At 47.3% G+C, this 22253-nt stretch overlaps 1 protein-coding gene across 1 annotated transcript in view; it reads left to right on the top strand.

Moving 5' to 3' along the window:
* The window catches only part of MTUS2 (microtubule associated scaffold protein 2), a 457672-nt gene that overhangs the window by 95986 nt on the left and 339433 nt on the right, over nucleotides 1–22253 (top strand). The window contains exon 5 of the mRNA XM_044286799.1: nucleotides 14746–14760. Within this exon, the coding sequence (XP_044142734.1) occupies nucleotides 14746–14760 (15 nt within the window). The remainder of the gene's footprint in view (nucleotides 1–14745; nucleotides 14761–22253) is intronic.

Here is a 22253-nt window from a genome sequence, read left to right as displayed (position 1 = left end):
AATCAGCTACACTATATCAGGATATAACCTACACTGACTATCTGTAATATATATATACTAACTATCTAATGTAATGACACAGGAAAGCAGAGAGCACAACAATAACACTGCTGTCTCTCTCAGATCTGCAAAATACTGCATACAAGGGCTGCTGGGGAGCTTCTTATATAGTAGGGGGTAGGCAACTTTCCTATTGGTTGCTAGGGATGTTGTTAAGCTCAGACAAAGACATTGCAGCCTTCTCATTGGCCCACAAGCAAGAAGGGAGGTTACTGATGCGAATACAAATATATAACACTATATTCTAAATCTACGCGAATTTTTGAAGTGCCGATATTCACGATTAAAATTCGTAATTCGAAAATATTCTCGCCCAACACTAATGGTTATAGAGACATCTAAGCCACCGACTTCCAAAGAGAGAGTCACACACATATATGGCCATCTTTCCTGGGCTGGACAGACTCACCAAATGGTGAGTGTTAATGGTCTTCAACATTCCCAAGGTAGTGGAGCCCTGTTAGGACACATCCCCCATGTAACCTTCTGGGAACACACAATGTCCAGGAAGATGTCCGATTAGAAATCGTGACCCAATGGTAGAAAGTAACAATGGTTGTCACCTCTTTGCACCATACCCACAGTTTATAACATGTAATTGCCAGCTTTGGGGGCCTTTCTGGACACGATAACAAATCTAGCTGTTTTAGCAGAACACTTTGTACCTCTTTCGGGTTTCATTTGCTGCTCTCATCCCATGCTTGATGGCTGAAGATCAATTCATTAAATGAGTAAGAACAACTTTTGCTGATTGATGGCTTCTTTCTGCCTTTGTGCCGCTGTGCGGAGACTTCATAAGTCAGCTGTGCACATTACATTTTAAGAAGCCACTTTACCTTATTCAAAACCATTTCAATCTACAGTATGTTGTAGGAACCTAATGCATTTCACATTATGCATTCAATTCCAAGGTAGGATTTATGTATCATTATGTTACCACCACATTAACACAGACTAAATGTCTGTTCACTTCGTCTGAAAATTATACAGAATACACTGTTGTTATTAACACATTGGCACGTACATGTCCTGGTAAGTAGGGATGAGCGAACCCGAACTGTATAGTTCGGGTTCGTACCGAATTTTGGGGTGTCCGTGACACGGACCCGAACCCGGACATTTTCGTAAAAGTCCGGGTTCGGGTTCGGTGTTCGTCGCTTTCTTCGCGCTTTTGTGACGCTTTCTTGGCGCTTTTTGAAAGGCTGCAAAGCAGCCAATCAACAAGCGTCATACTACTTGCCCCAAGAGGCCATCACAGCCATGCCTACTATTGGCATGGCTGTGATTGGCCAGAGCACCATGTGACCCAGCCTCTATTTAAGCTGGAGTCACATAGCGCCGCCCGTCACTCTGCTCTGATTAGCGTAGGGAGAGGTTGCGGCTGCGACAGTAGGGCGAGATTAGGCAGATTAACTCCTCCAAAGGACTTGATTAACTGATCGATCTGCAGCTGTGGATCATTGAGCTGCTGATCCTCAATTGCTCACTGTTTTTAGGCTGCACAGACCGTTTGTCAGTCTCATTTTTCTGGGGTGATCGGCGGCCATTTTGTGTCTTGTGGTGCGCCAGCACAAGCTGCGACCAAGTGCATTTAACCCTCAATGGTGTGGTTGTTTTTTGGCTAAAGCCTACATCAGGGTGAAGCTGTGACACCAAGTGCATTTAACCAGCAATAGTCTGTTCATTTTTTGGCCATATACAAAATCAGGGGCAAGCTGCGCCTGTCACCAAGTGCATTTAACCCTCAATGGTGTGGTTGTTTTTTGGCTAAAGCCTACATCAGGGTGAAGCTGTCACACCAAGTGCATTTAACCAGCAATAGTCTGTTCATTTTTTGGCCATATACAAAATCAGGGGCAAGCTGCGCCTGTCACCAAGTGCATTTAACCCTCAATGGTGTGGTTGTTTTTTGGCTAAAGCCTACATCAGGGTGAAGCTGTCACACCAAGTGCATTTAACCAGCAATAGTCTGTTCATTTTTTGGCCATATACAAAATCAGGGGCAAGCTGCGCCTGTCACCAAGTGCATTTAACCCTCAATGGTGTGGTTGTTTTTTGGCTAAAGCCTACATCAGGGTGAAGCTGTCACACCAAGTGCATTTAACCAGCAATAGTCTGTTCATTTTTTGGCCATATCCCAGTCTAATTCTGTCACTAAATCCATACCGGTCACCCAGCGCCTAAATACTAGGCCTCAAATTTATATCCAGCTAAATCTGTCCCTAGTGCTGTAGCTGGGCGAGTTATTTAGTGTCCGTTCAAGCACATTTCTTGTTCTGGGTTGAAATACAATTCCCAATTTAGCAATTTCATAATTTAGTGGTTCCTGCTATATCAGAGCTCTTTGAAATCTATCCCAAAAAGGGTATATAATATTGAAGGTGCACATAGGGTCATTCAGAGTAACTTCACACACACCCGCTACTGTGTATTTCCAAGTCTAATTCTGTCACTAAATCCATACCGGTGACCCAGCGCCTAAATACTAGGCCTCAAATTTAATTCCCTCTAAATCTCTCGTTACCCACCGCTGTACTGTTGTTGCTGGGCAAGATATTTAGTGTCCGTCAAAGCACATTTTTTGTTCTGGGTTGAAGTACAATTCCCAATTTAGCAATTTCATAATTTAGTGGTTTCTGCTATATCAGAGCTATTTGAAATCTATCCCAAAAAGGGTATATAATATTGAAGGTGCACATAGGGTCATTCAGAATAACTTCACACACACCCGCTACTGTGTATTTCCAAGTCTAATTCTGTCACTAAACCCATACCTGTCACCCAGCGCCTAAATACTAGGCCTCAAATTTAAATCCCTCTAAATCTCTCGTTACCGTTGTCCTGTTGTAGCTGGGAAAGTTATTTAGTGCCCGTCAAAGCACATTTTTTGTTCTGGGTTGAAGTACAATTCCCAATTTAGCAATTTCATAATTTAGTGGTTCCTGCTATATCAGAGCTATTTGAAATCTATCCCAAAAAGGGTATATAATATTGAAGGTGCACATAGGGTCATTCAGAATAACTTCACACACACCCGCTACTGTGTATTTCCAAGTCTAATTCTGTCACTAAATCCATACCGGTGACCCAGCGCCTAAATACTAGGCCTCAAATTTAATTCCCTCTAAATCTCTCGTTACCCACCGCTGTACTGTTGTTGCTGGGCAAGATATTTAGTGTCCGTCAAAGCACATTTTTTGTTCTGGGTTGAAGTACAATTCCCAATTTAGCAATTTCATAATTTAGTGGTTTCTGCTATATCAGAGCTATTTGAAATCTATCCCTAAAAGGGTATATAATATTGAAGGTGCACATAGGGTCATTCAGAATAACTTCACACACACCCGCTACTGTGTATTTCCAAGTCTAATTCTGTCACTAAACCCATACCTGTCACCCAGCGCCTAAATACTAGGCCTCAAATTTATATCCAGCTAAATCTGTCCCTAGTGCTGTAGCTGGGCGAGTTATTTAGTGTCCGTTCAAGCACATTTCTTGTTCTGGGTTGAAATACAATTCCCAATTTAGCAATTTCATAATTTAGTGGTTCCTGCTATATCAGAGCTCTTTGAAATCTATCCCAAAAAGGGTATATAATATTGAAGGTGCACATAGGGTCATTCAGAGTAACTTCACACACACCCGCTACTGTGTATTTCCAAGTCTAATTCTGTCACTAAATCCATACCGGTGACCCAGCGCCTAAATACTAGGCCTCAAATTTAATTCCCTCTAAATCTCTCGTTACCCACCGGTGTACTGTTGTTGCTGGGCAAGATATTTAGTGTCCGTCAAAGCACATTTTTTGTTCTGGGTTGAAGTACAATTCCCAATTTAGCAATTTCATAATTTAGTGGTTTCTGCTATATCAGAGCTATTTGAAATCTATCCCTAAAAGGGTATATAATATTGAAGGTGCACATAGGGTCATTCAGAATAACTTCACACACACCCGCTACTGTGTATTTCCAAGTCTAATTCTGTCACTAAACCCATACCTGTCACCCAGCGCCTAAATACTAGGCCTCAAATTTAAATCCCTCTAAATCTCTCGTTACCGTTGTCCTGTTGTAGCTGGGAAAGTTATTTAGTGCCCGTCAAAGCACATTTTTTGTTCTGGGTTGAAGTACAATTCCCAATTTAGCAATTTCATAATTTAGTGGTTCCTGCTATATCAGAGCTATTTGAAATCTATCCCAAAAAGGGTATATAATATTGAAGGTGCACATAGGGTCATTCAGAATAACTTCACACACACCCGCTACTGTGTATTTCCAAGTCTAATTCTGTCACTAAATCCATACCGGTGACCCAGCGCCTAAATACTAGGCCTCAAATTTAATTCCCTCTAAATCTCTCGTTACCCACCGCTGTACTGTTGTTGCTGGGCAAGATATTTAGTGTCCGTCAAAGCACATTTTTTGTTCTGGGTTGAAGTACAATTCCCAATTTAACAATTTCATAATTTAGTGGTTTCTGCTATATCAGAGCTATTTGAAATCTATCCCTAAAAGGGTATATAATATTGAAGGTGCACATAGGGTCATTCAGAATAACTTCACACACACGCTACTGTGTATTTCCAAGTCTAATTCTGTCACTAAATCCATACCGGTGACCCAGCGCCTAAATACTAGGCCTCAAATTTAAATCCCTCTAAATCTCTCGTTACCGTTGTCCTGTTGTAGCTGGGAAAGTTATTTAGTGCCCGTCAAAGCACATTTTTTGTTCTGGGTTGAAGTACAATTCCCAATTTAGCAATTTCATAATTTAGTGGTTCCTGCTATATCAGAGCTATTTGAAATCTATCCCAAAAAGGGTATATAATATTGAAGGTGCACATAGGGTCATTCAGAATAACTTCACACACACGCTTCTGTGCATTTCCAAGTCTAATTCTGTCACTAAATCCATACCGGTGACCCAGCGCCTAAATACTAGGCCTCAAATTTAATTCCCTCTAAATCTCTCGTTACCCACCGCTGTACTGTTGTTGCTGGGCAAGATATTTAGTGTCCGTCAAAGCACATTTTTTGTTCTGGGTTGAAGTACAATTCCCAATTTAGCAATTTCATAATTTAGTGGTTTCTGCTATATCAGAGCTATTTGAAATCTATCCCTAAAAGGGTATATAATATTGAAGGTGCACATAGGGTCATTCAGAATAACTTCACACACACCCGCTACTGTGTATTTCCAAGTCTAATTCTGTCACTAAATCCATACCGGTGACCCAGCGCCTAAATACTAGGCCTCAAATTTAATTCCCTCTAAATCTCTCGTTACCCACCGTTGTACTGTTGTTGCTGGGCAAGATATTTAGTGTCCGTCAAAGCACATTTTTTGTTCTGGGTTGAAGTACAATTCCCAATTTAGCAATTTCATAATTTAGTGGTTTCTGCTATATCAGAGCTATTTGAAATCTATCCCTAAAAGGGTATATAATATTCAAGGTGCACATTGGGTCATTCAGAATAACTTCACACACACACGCTTCTGTGCATTTCCAAGTCTAATTCTGTCACTAAATCCATACCGGTCACCCAGCGCCTAAATACTAGGCCTCAAATTTATATCCCGCTGAATTTGAATACAATACATTGGGCCAAATAATATATTTGTTGTTGTGGTGAACCATAACAATGAGAAAAACATCTAGTAAGGGACGCGGACGTGGACATGGTCGTGGTGGTGTTAGTGGACCCTCTGGTGCTGGGAGAGGACGTGGCCGTTCTGCCACATCCACACGTCCTAGTGTACCAACTACCTCAGGTCCCAGTAGCCGCCAGAATTTACAGCGATATATGGTGGGGCCCAATGCCGTTCTAAGGATGGTAAGGCCTGAGCAGGTACAGGCATTAGTCAATTGGGTGGCCGACAGTGGATCCAGCACGTTCACATTATCTCCCACCCAGTCTTCTGCAGAAAGCGCACAGATGGCGCCTGAAAACCAACCCCATCAGTCTGTCACATCACCCCCATGCATACCAGGGAAACTGTCTCAGCCTCAAGTTATGCAGCAGTCTCTTATGCTGTTTGAAGACTCCGCTGGCAGGGTTTCCCAAGGGCATCCACCTAGCCCTTCCCCAGCGGTGAAAGACATAGAATGCACTGACGCACAACCACTTATGTTTCCTGATGATGAGGACATGGGAATACCACCTCAGCATGTCTCTGATGATGACGAAACACAGGTGCCAACTGCTGCGTCTTTCTGCAGTGTGCAGACTGAACAGGAGGTCAGGGATCAAGACTGGGTGGAAGACGATGCAGGGGACGATGAGGTCCTAGACCCCACATGGAATGAAGGTCGTGCCACTGACTTTCACAGTTCGGAGGAAGAGGCAGTGGTGAGACCGAGCCAACAGCGTAGCAAAAGAGGGAGCAGTGGGCAAAAGCAGAACACCCGCCGCCAAGAGACTCCGCCTGCTACTGACCGCCGCCATCTGGGACCGAGCACCCCAAAGGCAGCTTCAAGGAGTTCCCTGGCATGGCACTTCTTCAAACAATGTGCTGACGACAAGACCCGAGTGGTTTGCACGCTGTGCCATCAGAGCCTGAAGCGAGGCATTAACGTTCTGAACCTGAGCACAACCTGCATGACCAGGCACCTGCATGCAAAGCATGAACTGCAGTGGAGTAAACACCTTAAAACCAAGGAAGTCACTCAGGCTCCCCCTGCTACCTCTTCTGCTGCTGCCGCCTCGGCCTATTCTGCTGCTGCCGCCTCGGCCTCTTCCTCCGCCTCTGGAGGAACGTTGGCACCTGCCGCCCAGCAAACAGGGGATGTACCACCAACACCACCACCACCACCTCCGTCACCAAGCGTCTCAACCATGTCACACGCCAGCGTTCAGCTCTCCATCTCACAAACATTTGATAGAAAGCGTAAATTCCCACCTAGCCACCCTCGATCCCTGGCCCTGAATGCCAGCATTTCTAAACTACTGGCCTATGAAATGCTGTCATTTAGGCTGGTGGACACAGACAGCTTCAAACAGCTCATGTCGCTTGCTGTCCCACAGTATGTTGTTCCCAGCCGGCACTACTTCTCCAAGAGAGCCGTGCCTTCCCTGCACAACCAAGTATCCGATAAAATCAAGTGTGCACTGCGCAACGCCATCTGTAGCAAGGTCCACCTAACCACAGATACGTGGACCAGTAAGCACGGCCAGGGACGCTATATCTCCCTAACTGCACACTGGGTAAATGTAGTGGCAGCTGGGCCCCAGGCGGAGAGCTGTTTGGCGCACGTCCTTCCGCCGCCAAGGATCGCAGGGCAACATTCTTTGCCTCCTGTTGCCACCTCCTCCTTCTCGGCTTCCTCCTCCTCTTCTTCCACCTGCTCATCCAGTCAGCCACACACCTTCACCACCAACTTCAGCACAGCCCGGGGTAAACGTCAGCAGGCCATTCTGAAACTCATATGTTTGGGGGACAGGCCCCACACCGCACAGGAGTTGTGGCGGGGTATAGAACAACAGACCGACGAGTGGTTGCTGCCGGTGAGCCTCAAGCCCGGCCTGGTGGTGTGTGATAATGGGCGAAATCTCGTTGCAGCTCTGGGACTAGCCAATTTGACGCACATCCCTTGCTTGGCGCATGTGCTGAATTTGGTGGTGCAGAAGTTCATTCACAACTACCCCGACATGTCAGAGCTGCTGCATAAAGTGCGGGCCGTCTGTTCGCGCTTCCGGCGTTCACATCCTGCTGCTGCTCGCCTGTCTGCGCTACAGCGTAACTTCGGCCTTCCCGCTCACCGCCTCATATGCGACGTGCCCACCAGGTGGAACTCCACCTTGCACATGCTGGACAGACTGTGCGAGCAGCAGCAGGCCATAGTGGAGTTTCAGCTGCAGCACGCACGGGTCAGTCGCACTACAGAACAGCACCACTTCACCACCAATGACTGGGCCTCCATGCGAGACCTGTGTGCCCTGTTGCGCTGTTTCGAGTACTCCACCAACATGGCCAGTGGCGATGACACCGTTATCAGCGTTACAATACCACTTCTATGTCTCCTTGAGAAAACACTTAGGGCGATGATGGAAGAGGAGGTGGCCCAGGAGGAGGAGGAGGAGGAGGAGGAAGAGGGGTCATTTTTAGCACTTTCAGGCCAGTCTCTTCGAAGTGACTCAGAGGGAGGTTTTTGGCAACAGCAGAGGCCAGGTACAAATGTGGCCAGCCAGGGCCCACTACTGGAGGACGAGGAGGACGAGGATGAGGAGGAGGTGGAGGAGGATGAGGATGAAGCATGGTCACAGCGGGGTGGCACCCAACGCAGCTCGGGTCCATCACTGGTGCGTGGCTGGGGGGAAAGGCAGGACGATGACGATACGCCTCCCACAGAGGACAGCTTGTCCTTATCCCTGGGCAGCCTGGCACACATGAGCGACTACATGCTGCAGTGCCTGCGCAACGACAGCAGAGTTGCCCACATTTTAACCTGTGCGGACTACTGGGTTGCCACCCTGCTGGATCCACGCTACAAAGACAATGTGCCCACCTTACTTCCTGCACTGGAGCGTGATAGGAAGATGCGCGAGTACAAGCGCACGTTGGTAGACACGCTACTGAGAGCATTCCCAAATGTCACAGGGGAACAAGTGGAAGCCCAAGGCCAAGGCAGAGGAGGAGCAAGAGGTCGCCAAGGCAGCTGTGTCACGGCCAGCTCCTCTGAGGGCAGGGTTAGCATGGCAGAGATGTGGAAAACTTTTGTCAACACGCCACAGCTAACTGCACCACCACCTGATACGCAACGTGTTAGCAGGAGGCAACATTTCACTAACATGGTGGAACAGTACGTGTGCACACCCCTCCACGTACTGACTGATGGTTCGGCCCCATTCAACTTCTGGGTCTCTAAATTGTCCACGTGGCCAGAGCTAGCCTTTTATGCCTTGGAGGTGCTGGCCTGCCCGGCAGCCAGCGTTTTGTCTGAACGTGTATTCAGCACGGCAGGGGGCGTCATTACAGACAAACGCAGCCGCCTGTCTACAGCCAATGTGGACAAGCTGACGTTCATAAAAATGAACCAGGCATGGATCCCACAGGACCTGTCCGTCCCTTGTCCAGATTAGACATTAACTACCTCCCCATAACCATATATTATTGGACTCCAGGGCACTTCCTCATTCAATCCTATTTTTATTTTCATTTTACCATTATATTGCGAGGCTACCCAAAGTTGAATGAACCTCTCCTCTGCCTGTGTGCTAGGCCTAAATATATGCCAATGGACTGTTGCAGTGGTGGGTGACGTGAAGCCTCATTCTCTGCTATGACATGCAGACTGATTCTCTGCTGACATGAAGCCAGATCCTCTGTTACGGGAGCTCTCTCCTCTGCCTGGGTGCTGGGCCTAAATTTATGACAATTGACTGTTGCAGTGGTGGGTGACGTGAAGCCTGATTCTCTGCTATGATATGAAGACTGATTCTCTGCTGACATGAAGCCAGATTGTCTGTTACGGGACCTTTCTCCTCTGCCTGGGTTCTGGGCCTAAATTTATGAAAATTGACTGTTGCAGTGGTGGGTGACGTGAAGCCTGATTCTCTGCTATGATATGAAGACTGATTCTCTGCTGACATGAAGCCAGATTGTCTGTTACGGGACCTTTCTCCTCTGCCTGGGTTCTGGGCCTAAATTTATGAAAATTGACTCTTACAGTGGTGGGTGACGTGAAGCCTGATTCTCTGCTATGATATGAAGACTGATTCTCTGCTGACATGAAGCCAGATTCTCTGTTACGGGACCTCTCTCCTCTGCCTGGGTGCTGGGCCTAAATTTATGACAATGGACTGTTGCAGTGGTGGCTGACGTGAAGCCTGATTCTCTGCTATGACATGCAGACTGATTCTCTGCTGTCATGAAGCCAGATTGTCTGTTACGGGACCTCTCTGCTCTGCCTGTGTGCTAGGCCTAAATATATGCCAATGGACTGTTGCAGTGGTGGCTGACGTGAAGCCTCATTCTCTGCTATGACATGCAGACTGATTCTCTGCTGTCATGAAGCCAGATTGTCTGTTACGGGACCTCTCTGCTCTGCCTGTGTGCTAGGCCTAAATATATGCCAATGGACTGTTGCAGTGGTGGGTGACGTGAAGCCTCATTCTCTGCTATGACATGCAGACTGATTCTCTGCTGACATGAAGCCAGATTGTCTGTTACGGGACCTCTCTGCTCTGCCTGTGTGCTAGGCCTAAATATATGCCAATGGACTGTTGCAGTGGTGGGTGACGTGAAGCCTCATTCTCTGCTATGACATGCAGACTGATTCTCTGCTGACATGAAGCCAGATTGTCTGTTACGGGACCTCTCTGCTCTGCCTGTGTGCTAGGCCTAAATATATGCCAATGGACTGTTGCAGTGGTGGGTGACGTGAAGCCTCATTCTCTGCTATGACATGCAGACTGATTCTCTGCTGACATGAAGCCAGATCCTCTGTTACGGGAGCTCTCTCCTCTGCCTGGGTGCTGGGCCTAAATTTATGACAATTGACTGTTGCAGTGGTGGGTGACGTGAAGCCTGATTCTCTGCTATGATATGAAGACTGATTCTCTGCTGACATGAAGCCAGATTGTCTGTTACGGGACCTTTCTCCTCTGCCTGGGTTCTGGGCCTAAATTTATGAAAATTGACTCTTACAGTGGTGGGTGACGTGAAGCCTGATTCTCTGCTATGATATGAAGACTGATTCTCTGCTGACATGAAGCCAGATTCTCTGTTACGGGACCTCTCTCCTCTGCCTGGGTGCTGGGTAGTGTTGAGCGCGAATATTCGAAAAGCAAATTTTTTTCGCGAATATCGCAACTTCGCGATTTCGCGAATATTTCGAATATAGTGCTATATATTCGTAAAAACGAATATTCGTTTTTTGTTTCCCCCCCCCCCCCACAAAATTACAGTACACATATAATTGATTGTTTCCCAAAGGTCCAACAGCTCAGATCTTACTCACATTGCCTAGAAAGTGATTGAGGCGCGAATCTTCGTAAGGCGATTTTATTAGCGCACATGCGAATATCGGCACGTCCCAGAACAGAGGCAAAGGGCTTTGCATTCATACATTAGTGAATTGAGTTGCGAATCTTCGTAAGGCGATTTTATTAGCGCACATGCGAATATCTACACTTGTCCCAGAACAGAGGCAAAGGGCTTTGCATTCATACATTAGTGATTGAATTGAGCTGCGAATCTTCGTAAGGCGATTTTATTAACGCAAATGCAAATATCTACACTTGTCCCCAGAACAGAGAGGCAAAGGCCTGTGCATTCATATAGTATAGCACCATATTCGCGAATACGTAGAACTTCGTAAAATTCGATTTACGAATATTCGTATTTTTTATTTTACTTTCCACCTTACAGATTACATTGATCTGTACTCTGTCAACTACTGTCATCACCCCCCACTGTATCTCGATTGATTCCCAAAAGTCTCACATTCCCTAGAAAGTGATTGAGGTGCGAATCTTCGTAAGGCGATTTTATTAGCGCACATGCGAATATCTACACTTGTCCCAGAACAGAGGCAAAGGGCATTGCATTCATACATTAGTGATTGAATTGAGTTGCGAATCTTCGTAAGGCGATTTCATTAGCGCACATGTGAATTTTGCATAGCATATGTATTATGCGATAATTCGAATTATCGCATATGCGAAATAATAACGAATTTGAATAATCGCGAATATTTTACGAATATTCTTTCGAATATTCACAAAATTTCGCGAATTCGAATATGGGACATGCCGCTCAACACTAGTGCTGGGCCTAAATTTATGACAATGGACTGTTGCAGTGGTGGGTGACGTGAAGCCTGATTCTCTGCTATGACATGCAGACTGATTCTCTGCTGACATGAAGCCAGATTGTCTGTTACGGGACCTCTCTCCTCTGCCTGGGTGCTGGGCCTAAATATATGCCAATGGACTGTTGCAGTGGTGGCTGACGTGAAGCCTCATTCTCTGCTATGACATGCAGACTAATTCTCTGCTGACATGAAGACAGATTCTCTGTTACGGGACCTCTCTCCTCTGCCTGGGTGCCGGGGCCTAAATATCTGAGAATGGACTGTTCCAGTGGTGGCTGACGTGAAGCCTCATTCTCTGCTATGACATGCAGACTAATTCTCTGCTGACATGAAGACAGATTCTCTGTTACGGGACCTCCCTCCTCTGCCTGGGTGCTGGGCCTAAATATATGCCAATGGACTGTTGCAGTGGTGGCTGACGTGAAGCCTCATTCTCTGCTATGACATGCAGACTAATTCTCTGCTGACATGAAGACAGATTCTCTGTTACGGGACCTCTCTCCTCTGCCTGGGTGCCGGGGCCTAAATATCTGAGAATGGACTGTTCCAGTGGTGGGTGACGGGAAGCCAGATTCTCTGCTATGGAACCTCTCTCCAATTGATTTTGGTTAATTTTTATTTATTTAATTTTTATTTTAATTCATTTCCCTATCCACATTTGTTTGCAGGGGATTTACCTACATGTTGCTGCCTTTTGCAGCCCTCTAGCTCTTTCCTGGGCTGTTTTACAGCCTTTTTAGTGCCGAAAAGTTCGGGTCCCCATTGACTTCAATGGGGTTCGGGTTCGGGACGAAGTTCGGATCGGGTTCGGATCCCGAACCCGAACATTTCCGGGATGTTCGGCCGAACTTCTCGAACCCGAACATCCAGGTGTTCGCTCAACTCTACTGGTAAGACAACTGGGTAAGTGAATCATAGATTAAAGGGATTGTCTATATTATTTTTAATCCTCTCCACCACCCATAGAGACCTGTACAGGGAACTACACTTATCTGCTCCCCACCTCTACATTTCGGCTCTGTGGCTCCAATTCTGTCTTTACTGCACTTCCGATCCGCGGCTGTAAGTTTTTTTTTGCATGGAGAAGGGTGTCACGCATACCGCTGCAGCCAATGACCAGCCGCTTGGAGACACATCCACACTGAAGCCAGTTATTGGTTGCAGTGGGGTACATGAACCTTATCCATGTAGGAAGTTTACATGTAGGGACTGGAAGTGCAGTGAAGACAGGCCAAGACCCATGGAGTCAGAACCGAGCAGGGGAGAAGGTAAGTACAGTTCCCATTATAGGTCTGGCTGGGTGGAGGGGGGTTTAAAAATAAATAAATCATGGACAACCCCTGTAAAGTGAATCTGCCAGCTTAATGCTGCCCAGTGTAAGGACGACACATCATAGCTAACGGTCTGGTAGCTAAATCATATGCAAATGAGAAGTTAAAGCCACTCTGTGCACTCTTGCTCTTCATGCTTCCTCTGAAAGCACTTCCCTCTCCTTCTTGATTGGCAGGACCAGGTGATAGGACTAAGCAGGAACCTGCCCTATCAATCAATAGTTGAGGTAGAGGCTGGCAGAGGAAGGAGGGTGCACAGAGTGACTTGGGCCCACCCTCAATGCCCTAAACTGCTCATCTACATATGGATTAAAAGTATTTTTTCCCAGAATGAAGCAATGGATCACTATGTAAACACCCTACAAGACATAGTGCTTAGTTTAAAGGGGTTTTCCTGGATTTTAATATCGATGACCTATTCTCAGGATAGGTCATCAATACCAGATCAGTGGGGGTCCAACACCCGGCATCCCCGGTTGAAGAGATGGTCGCTCTCTGAGTGAGTGCAGCTTTCCCTTGTTGGTTTACCTGCTCGCTGTCGACAGCACAGTGGCTAGTAGGTGTACAGTAACTACAAGCTGTCCCATTCACTTCAATGTGACGGCTCTGAAGTATACACTTAAATACGAATGAGGCTTATAATTGCACCTGCTCACCATCGACAGCGCACTAAACAAACAAGGGAAGGCTGTGCTCACACGGAGCGTGACCGTCTCTTCAACCAGCTGATTAGCAAGGGTCCTGAGTATCGGACCCCGCCAATCCAGTATTGATGACCTATCCTGAGAATAGGTCATCGATATTAAAATTCCTTCAACAGTTAATTTCCTGGTGACCGACTTAGCACGTGCACCACCTCACCATCCTCATAGGATTAGAATTAGAACCTCCGGGTCCCCTTTGTCGAACCTGCAGTGATCAGACATTTATCCTGTGGCTGGAGGATAAATGTTGCTTGGAAAATCCCATTTTAAAAGAGATCCCTACTGGCACCATTAATTGCCCGGGGACTCTCACGGACAGAGGTTACATAAAAAATGCATCCTGAAATCTACTAAGATATTTGCAGTTAGGGATCATGAACATGGAAGAAGCAATGTTGAGAGAACACCTAATGGTCTAATGAAACACACCCAAAAGTTTTTGTACTGAATTCATCCAAATAATTTGACATAAAACTCTGAGTGCTATGGAGGTCGAGGTCCTGTGTGCATCTATGGAAGCCCTATCACAGCTCCATATAAAACAATGGCCATGTACGCTCACTAGTTGGTTTTTTGTGTCAAGCAGTAATGTTTATCAGCACTAAGAACGACACAAAAATAATGATGTGAACGTGGAATGACACCAGTCTGAGCAAAGCTGTGATATTCCATTACCAGTTGCCAGAACAATTCATTTTAATGGTGTAAATAGAGCATTCAACCATCACCGGTGACCTCTCACTTATTATTAAAGTATTAATTGAATCTCCATTATAAACAGGTCATAGAAAGTTCCATGAGGTAGGAAGAAAAGAAGTGTAGTTATAACATGAAGCTACAGAACAATCAGGTTCTCGTTGATCCGTCATTTAGACTGTAAATTCAATCTGCTCTTTTGGCAGGCTTCACAATGAAAGAGTAATCTGGTGCATAAATAGTTAAACATAAATACTACTTTTATTCCAGTCTTGGGACATTGTTCAGGGATCATACCTAAATTCTACCACGACAACACCCAATATTTTGCTGCATTTTTTTTTTTACGTTAAAATGCCATGTCTTGATTCGCGAATATTAATCGCGAATATTGGCACTTCGAGAATTTGCGAATATTTAGAATATAGTGATATATATTCGTAATTTCCAATATTCTAGATATTCTAGACCTTTAGCTATGATGTGTCGTCCTTACACTGGGCAGCATTAAGCTGGCAGATTCACTTTACAGGGGTTGTCCATGATTTATTTATTTTTAAACCCCCCTCCACCCAGCCAGACCTATAACGGGAACTGTACTTACCTTCTCCCCTGCTCGGTTCTGACTCCATGGGTCTTGGCCTGTCTTCACTGCACTTCCAGTCCCTACATGTAAACTTCCTACATGGATAAGGTTCATGTACCCCACTGCAACCAATAACTGGCTTCAGTGTGGATGTGTCTCCAAGCGGCTGGTCATTGGCTGCAGCGGTATGCGTGACACCCTTCTCCATGCAAAAAAACCTTACAGCCGCGGATCAGAAGTGCAGTAAAGACAGAATTGGAGCCACAGAGCTGAAATGTAGCGGTGGGGAGCAGATAAGTGTAGTTCCCTGTACAGGTCTCTATGGGTGGTGGAGAGGATTAAAAATAATATAGACCATCCCTTTAATCTATGATTCACTTACCCAGTTGTGTTACCAGGACATGTACGTGCCAATGTGTTAATAACAACAGTGTATTCTGTATAATTTTCAGACGAAGTGAACAGACATTTAGTCTGTGTTAATGTGGTGGTAACATAATGATACATAAATCCTACCTTGGAATTGAATGCATAATGTGAAATGCATTAAGTTCCTACAACATACTGTAGATTGAAATGGTTTTGAATAAGGTAAAATAGCTTCTTAAAATGTAATGTGCACAGCTGACTTATGAAGTCTCCGCACAGCGGCACAAAGGCAGAAAGAAGCCATCAATCAGCAAAAGTTGTTCTTACTTATTTAATGAATTGATCTTCAGCCGTCAAGCATGGGATGAGAGCAGCAAATGAAACCCGAAAGAGGTACAAAGTGTTCTGCTAAAACAGCTAGATTTGTTATCGTGTCCAGAAAGGCCCCCAAAGCTGGCAATTACATGTTATAAACTGTGGGTATGGTGCAAAGAGGTGACAACCATTGTTACTTTCTACCATTGGGTCACGATTAGAGTTGAGTAGAGTTGAGCGAACACCTGGATGTTCGGGTTCGAGAAGTTCGGCCGAACATCCCGGAAATGTTCGGGTTCGGGATCCGAACCCGATCCGAACTTCGTCCCGAACCCGAACCCCATTGAAGTCAATGGGGACCCGAACTTTTCGGCACTAAAACGGCTGTAAAACAGCCCAGGAAAGGGCTAGAGGGCTGCAAAAGGCAGCAACATGTAGGTAAATCCCCTGCAAACAAATGTGGATAGGGAAATTAATTAAAATAAAAATTAAATAAATAAAAATTAACCAAAATCAATTGGAGAGAGGTTCCATAGCAGAGAATCTGGCTTCCCGTCACCCACCACTGGAACAGTCCATTCTCAGATATTTAGGCCCCGGCACCCAGGCAGAGGAGAGAGGTCCCGTAACAGACAATCTGGCTTCATGTCAGCAGAGAATCAGTCTTCATATCATAGCAGAGAATCTGGCTTCCCGTTACCCACCACTGGAACAGTCCATTCTCAGATATTTAGGCCCCGGCACCCAGGCAGAGGAGAGAGGTCCCGTAACAGACAATCTGGCTTCATGTCAGCAGAGAATCAGTCTTCATATCATAGCAGAGAATCAGGCTTCACGTCAGCCACCACTGCAACAGTCCATTGTCATAAATTCAGGCCCAGCACCCAGGCAGAGGAGAGAGGTCCCGTAACAGACAATCTGGCTTCATGTCAGCAGAGAATCAGTCTGCATGTCATAGCAGAGAATGAGGCTTCACGTCACCCACCACTGCAACAGTCCATTTTCATAAATTTAGGCCCAGCACCCAGGCAGAGGAGAGAGGTCCCGTAACAGAGGATCTGGCTTCATGTCACCAGAGAATCAGTCTGCATGTCATAGCAGAGAATCAGGCTTCACGTCACCCACCACTGCAACAGTCCATTTTCATAAATTTAGGCCCAGCACCCAGGCAGAGGAGAGAGGTCCCGTAACAGAGGATCTGGCTTCATGTCACCAGAGAATCAGTCTGCATGTCATAACAGAGAATCAGGCTTCACGTCAGCCACCACTGCAACAATCCATTGGCATATATTTAGGCCTAGCACACAGGCAGAGGAGAGAGGTCCCGTAACAGACAATCTGGCTTCATGTCAGCAGAGAATCAGTCTTCATATCATAGCAGAGAATCAGGCTTCACGTCAGCCACCAATGCAACAGTCCATTGTCAGATATTTAGGCCCAGCACCCAGGCAGAGGAGAGAGGTCCCGTAACAGAGGATCTGGCTTCATGTCAGCAGAGAATCAGTCTTCATGTCATAGCAGAGAATCAGGCTTCACGTCACCCACCACTGTAAGAGTCCATTTTCATAAATTTAGGCCCAGCACCCAGGCAGAGGAGAGAGGTCCCGTAACAGACGATCTGGCTTCATGTCAGCAGAGAATCAGTCTGCATGTCATAGCAGAGAATGAGGCTTCACGTCACCCACCACTGCAACAGTCCATTTTCATAAATTTAGGCCCAGCACCCAGGCAGAGGAGAGAGGTCCCGCAACAGAGGATCTGGCTTCATGTCAGCAGAGAATCAGTCTGCATGTCATAGCAGAGAATCAGGCTTCACGTCAGCCACCACTGCAACAGTCCATTGTCATAAATTCAGGCCCAGCACCCAGGCAGAGGAGAGAGGTCCCGTAACAGACAATCTGGCTTCATGTCACCAGAGAATCAGTCTGCATGTCATAGCAGAGAATGAGGCTTCACGTCAGCCACCACTGCAACAATCCATTGGCATATATTTAGGCCTAGCACACAGGCAGAGGAGAGGTTCATTCAACTTTGGGTAGCCTTGCAATATAATGGTAAAATGAAAATAAAAATAGGATTGAATGAGGAAGTGCCCTGGAGTCCAATAATATATGGTTATGGGGAGGTAGTTAATGTCTAATCTGGACAAGGGACGGACAGGTCCTGTGGGATCCATGCCTGGTTCATTTTTATGAACGTCAGCTTGTCCACATTGGCTGTAGACAGGCGGCTGCGTTTGTCTGTAATGACGCCCCCTGCCGTGCTGAATACACGTTCAGACAAAACGCTGGCTGCCGGGCAGGCCAGCACCTCCAAGGCATAAAAGGCTAGCTCTGGCCACGTGGACAATTTAGAGACCCAGAAGTTGAATGGGGCCGAACCATCAGTCAGTACGTGGAGGGGTGTGCACACGTACTGTTCCACCATGTTAGTGAAATGTTGCCTCCTGCTAACACGTTGCGTATCAGGTGGTGGTGCAGTTAGCTGTGGCGTGTTGACAAAAGTTTTCCACATCTCTGCCATGCTAACCCTGCCCTCAGAGGAGCTGGCCGTGACACAGCTGCCTTGGCGACCTCTTGCTCCTCCTCTGCCTTGGCCTTGGGCTTCCACTTGTTCCCCTGTGACATTTGGGAATGCTCTCAGTAGCGCGTCTACCAACGTGCGCTTGTACTCGCGCATCTTCCTATCACGCTCCAGTGCAGGAAGTAAGGTGGGCACATTGTCTTTGTAGCGTGGATCCAGCAGGGTGGCAACCCAGTAGTCCGCACAGGTTAAAATGTGGGCAACTCTGCTGTCGTTGCGCAGGCACTGCAGCATGTAGTCGCTCATGTGTGCCAGGCTGCCCAGGGGTAAGGACAAGCTGTCCTCTGTGGGAGGCGTATCGTCATCGTCCTGCCTTTCCCCCCAGCCACGCACCAGTGATGGACCCGAGCTGCGTTGGGTGCCACCCCGCTGTGACCATGCTTCATCCTCATCCTCCTCCACCTCCTCCTCATCCTCGTCCTCCTCGTCCTCCAGTAGTGGGCCCTGGCTGGCCACATTTGTATCTGGCCTCTGCTGTTGCCAAAAACCTCCCTCTGAGTCACTTCGAAGAGACTGGCCTGAAAGTGCTAAAAATGACCCCTCTTCCTCCTCCTCCTCCTCCTCCTCCTGGGCCACCTCCTCTTCCATCATCGCCCTAAGTGTTTTCTCAAGGAGACATAGAAGTGGTATTGTAACGCTGATAACGGTGTCATCGCCACTGGCCATGTTGGTGGAGTACTCGAAACAGCGCAACAGGGCACACAGGTCTCGCATGGAGGCCCAGTCATTGGTGGTGAAGTGGTGCTGTTCTGTAGTGCGACTGACCCGTGCGTGCTGCAGCTGAAACTCCACTATGGCCTGCTGCTGCTCGCACAGTCTGTCCAGCATGTGCAAGGTGGAGTTCCACCTGGTGGGCACGTCGCATATGAGGCGGTGAGCGGGAAGGCCGAAGTTACGCTGTAGCGCAGACAGGCGAGCAGCGGCAGGATGTGAACGCCGGAAGCGCGAACAGACGGCCCGCACTTTATGCAGCAGCTCTGACATGTCGGGGTAGTTGTGAATGAACTTCTGCACCACCAAATTCAGCACATGCGCCAAGCAAGGGATGTGCGTCAAATTGGCTAGTCCCAGAGCTGCAACGAGATTTCGCCCATTATCACACACCACCAGGCCGGGCTTGAGGCTCACCGGCAGCAACCACTCGTCGGTCTGTTGTTCAATACCCCGCCACAACTCCTGTGCGGTGTGGGGCCTGTCCCCCAAACATATGAGTTTCAGAATGGCCTGCTGACGTTTACCCCGGGCTGTGCTGAAGTTGGTGGTGAAGGTGTGTGGCTGACTGGATGAGCAGGTGGAAGAAGAGGAGGAGGAAGCCGAGAAGGAGGAGGTGGCAACAGGAGGCAAAGAATGTTGCCCTGCGATCCTTGGCGGCGGAAGGACATGCGCCAAACAGCTCTCCGCCTGGGGCCCAGCTGCCACTACATTTACCCAGTGTGCAGTTAGGGAGATATAGCGTCCCTGGCCGTGCTTACTGGTCCACGTATCTGTGGTTAGGTGGACCTTGCTACAGATGGCGTTGCGCAGTGCACACTTGATTTTATCGGATACTTGGTTGTGCAGGGAAGGCACGGCTCTCTTGGAGAAGTAGTGCCGGCTGGGAACAACATACTGTGGGACAGCAAGCGACATGAGCTGTTTGAAGCTGTCTGTGTCCACCAGCCTAAATGACAGCATTTCATAGGCCAGTAGTTTAGAAATGCTGGCATTCAGGGCCAGGGATCGAGGGTGGCTAGGTGGGAATTTACGCTTTCTATCAAATGTTTGTGAGATGGAGAGCTGAACGCTGGCGTGTGACATGGTTGAGACGCTTGGTGACGGAGGTGGTGGTGGTGGTGTTGGTGGTACATCCCCTGTTTGCTGGGCGGCAGGTGCCAACGTTCCTCCAGAGGCGGAGGAAGAGGCCGAGGCGGCAGCAGCAGAATAGGCCGAGGCGGCAGCAGCAGAAGAGGTAGCAGGGGGAGCCTGAGTGACTTCCTTGGTTTTAAGGTGTTTACTCCACTGCAGTTCATGCTTTGCATGCAGGTGCCTGGTCATGCAGGTTGTGCTCAGGTTCAGAACGTTAATGCCTCGCTTCAGGCTCTGATGGCACAGCGTGCAAACCACTCGGGTCTTGTCGTCAGCACATTGTTTGAAGAAGTGCCATGCCAGGGAACTCCTTGAAGCTGCCTTTGGGGTGCTCGGTCCCAGATGGCGGCGGTCAGTAGCAGGCGGAGTCTCTTGGCGGCGGGTGTTCTGCTTTTGCCCACTGCTCCCTCTTTTGCTACGCTGTTGGCTCGGTCTCACCACTGCCTCTTCCTCCGAACTGTGAAAGTCAGTGGCACGACCTTCATTCCATGTGGGGTCTAGGACCTCATCGTCCCCTGCATCGTCTTCCACCCAGTCTTGATCCCTGACCTCCTGTTCAGTCTGCACACTGCAGAAAGACGCAGCAGTTGGCACCTGTGTTTCGTCATCATCAGAGACATGCTGAGGTGGTATTCCCATGTCCTCATCATCAGGAAACATAAGTGGTTGTGCGTCAGTGCATTCTATGTCTTTCACCGCTGGGGAAGGGCTAGGTGGATGCCCTTGGGAAACCCTGCCAGCGGAGTCTTCAAACAGCATAAGAGACTGCTGCATAACTTGAGGCTGAGACAGTTTCCCTGGTATGCATGGGGGTGATGTGACAGACTGATGGGGTTGGTTTTCAGGCGCCATCTGTGCGCTTTCTGCAGAAGACTGGGTGGGAGATAATGTGAACGTGCTGGATCCACTGTCGGCCACCCAATTGACTAATGCCTGTACCTGCTCAGGCCTTACCATCCTTAGAACGGCATTGGGCCCCACCATATATCGCTGTAAATTCTGGCGGCTACTGGGACCTGAGGTAGTTGGTACACTAGGACGTGTGGATGTGGCAGAACGGCCACGTCCTCTCCCAGCACCAGAGGGTCCACTAACACCACCACGACCATGTCCACGTCCGCGTCCCTTACTAGATGTTTTTCTCATTGTTATGGTTCACCACAACAACAAATATATTATTTGGCCCAATGTATTGTATTCAAATTCAGCGGGATATAAATTTGAGGCCTAGTATTTAGGCGCTGGGTGACCGGTATGGATTTAGTGACAGAATTAGACTTGGAAATGCACAGAAGCGTGTGTGTGAAGTTATTCTGAATGACCCTATGTGCACCTTGAATATTATATACCCTTTTTGGGATAGATTTCAAATAGCTCTGATATAGCAGGAACCACTAAATTATGAAATTGCTAAATTGGGAATTGTATTTCAACCCAGAACAAAAAATGTGCTTTGACGGACACTAAATATCTTGCCCAGCAACAACAGTACAGCGGTAACGAGAGATTTAGCAGGATATAAATTTGAGGCCTAGTATTTAGGCGCTGGGTGACAGGTATGGGTTTAGTGACAGAATTAGACTTGGAAATACACAGTAGCGGGTGTGTGTGAAGTTATTCTGAGTGACCCAATGTGCACCTTGAATATTATATACCCTTTTAGGGATAGATTTCAAATAGCTCTGATATAGCAGAAACCACTAAATTATGAAATTGCTAAATTGGGAATTGTATTTCAACCCAGAACAAAAAATGTGCTTTGACGGACACTAAATATCTTGCCCAGCAACAACAGTACAGCGGTGGGTAACGAGAGATTTAGCGGGATTTAAATTTGAGGCCTAGTATTTAGGCGCTGGGTGACAGGTATGGGTTTAGTGACAGAATTAGACTTGAAAATACACAGTAGCGGGTGTGTGTGAAGTTATTCTGAATGACCCAATGTGCAC

Source organism: Bufo gargarizans, chromosome 3 (assembly GCF_014858855.1).
Source record: "Bufo gargarizans isolate SCDJY-AF-19 chromosome 3, ASM1485885v1, whole genome shotgun sequence".
Classification (NCBI taxonomy): domain Eukaryota; kingdom Metazoa; phylum Chordata; class Amphibia; order Anura; family Bufonidae; genus Bufo; species Bufo gargarizans.
This window is presented reverse-complemented; position numbering and strand designations above follow the sequence as displayed.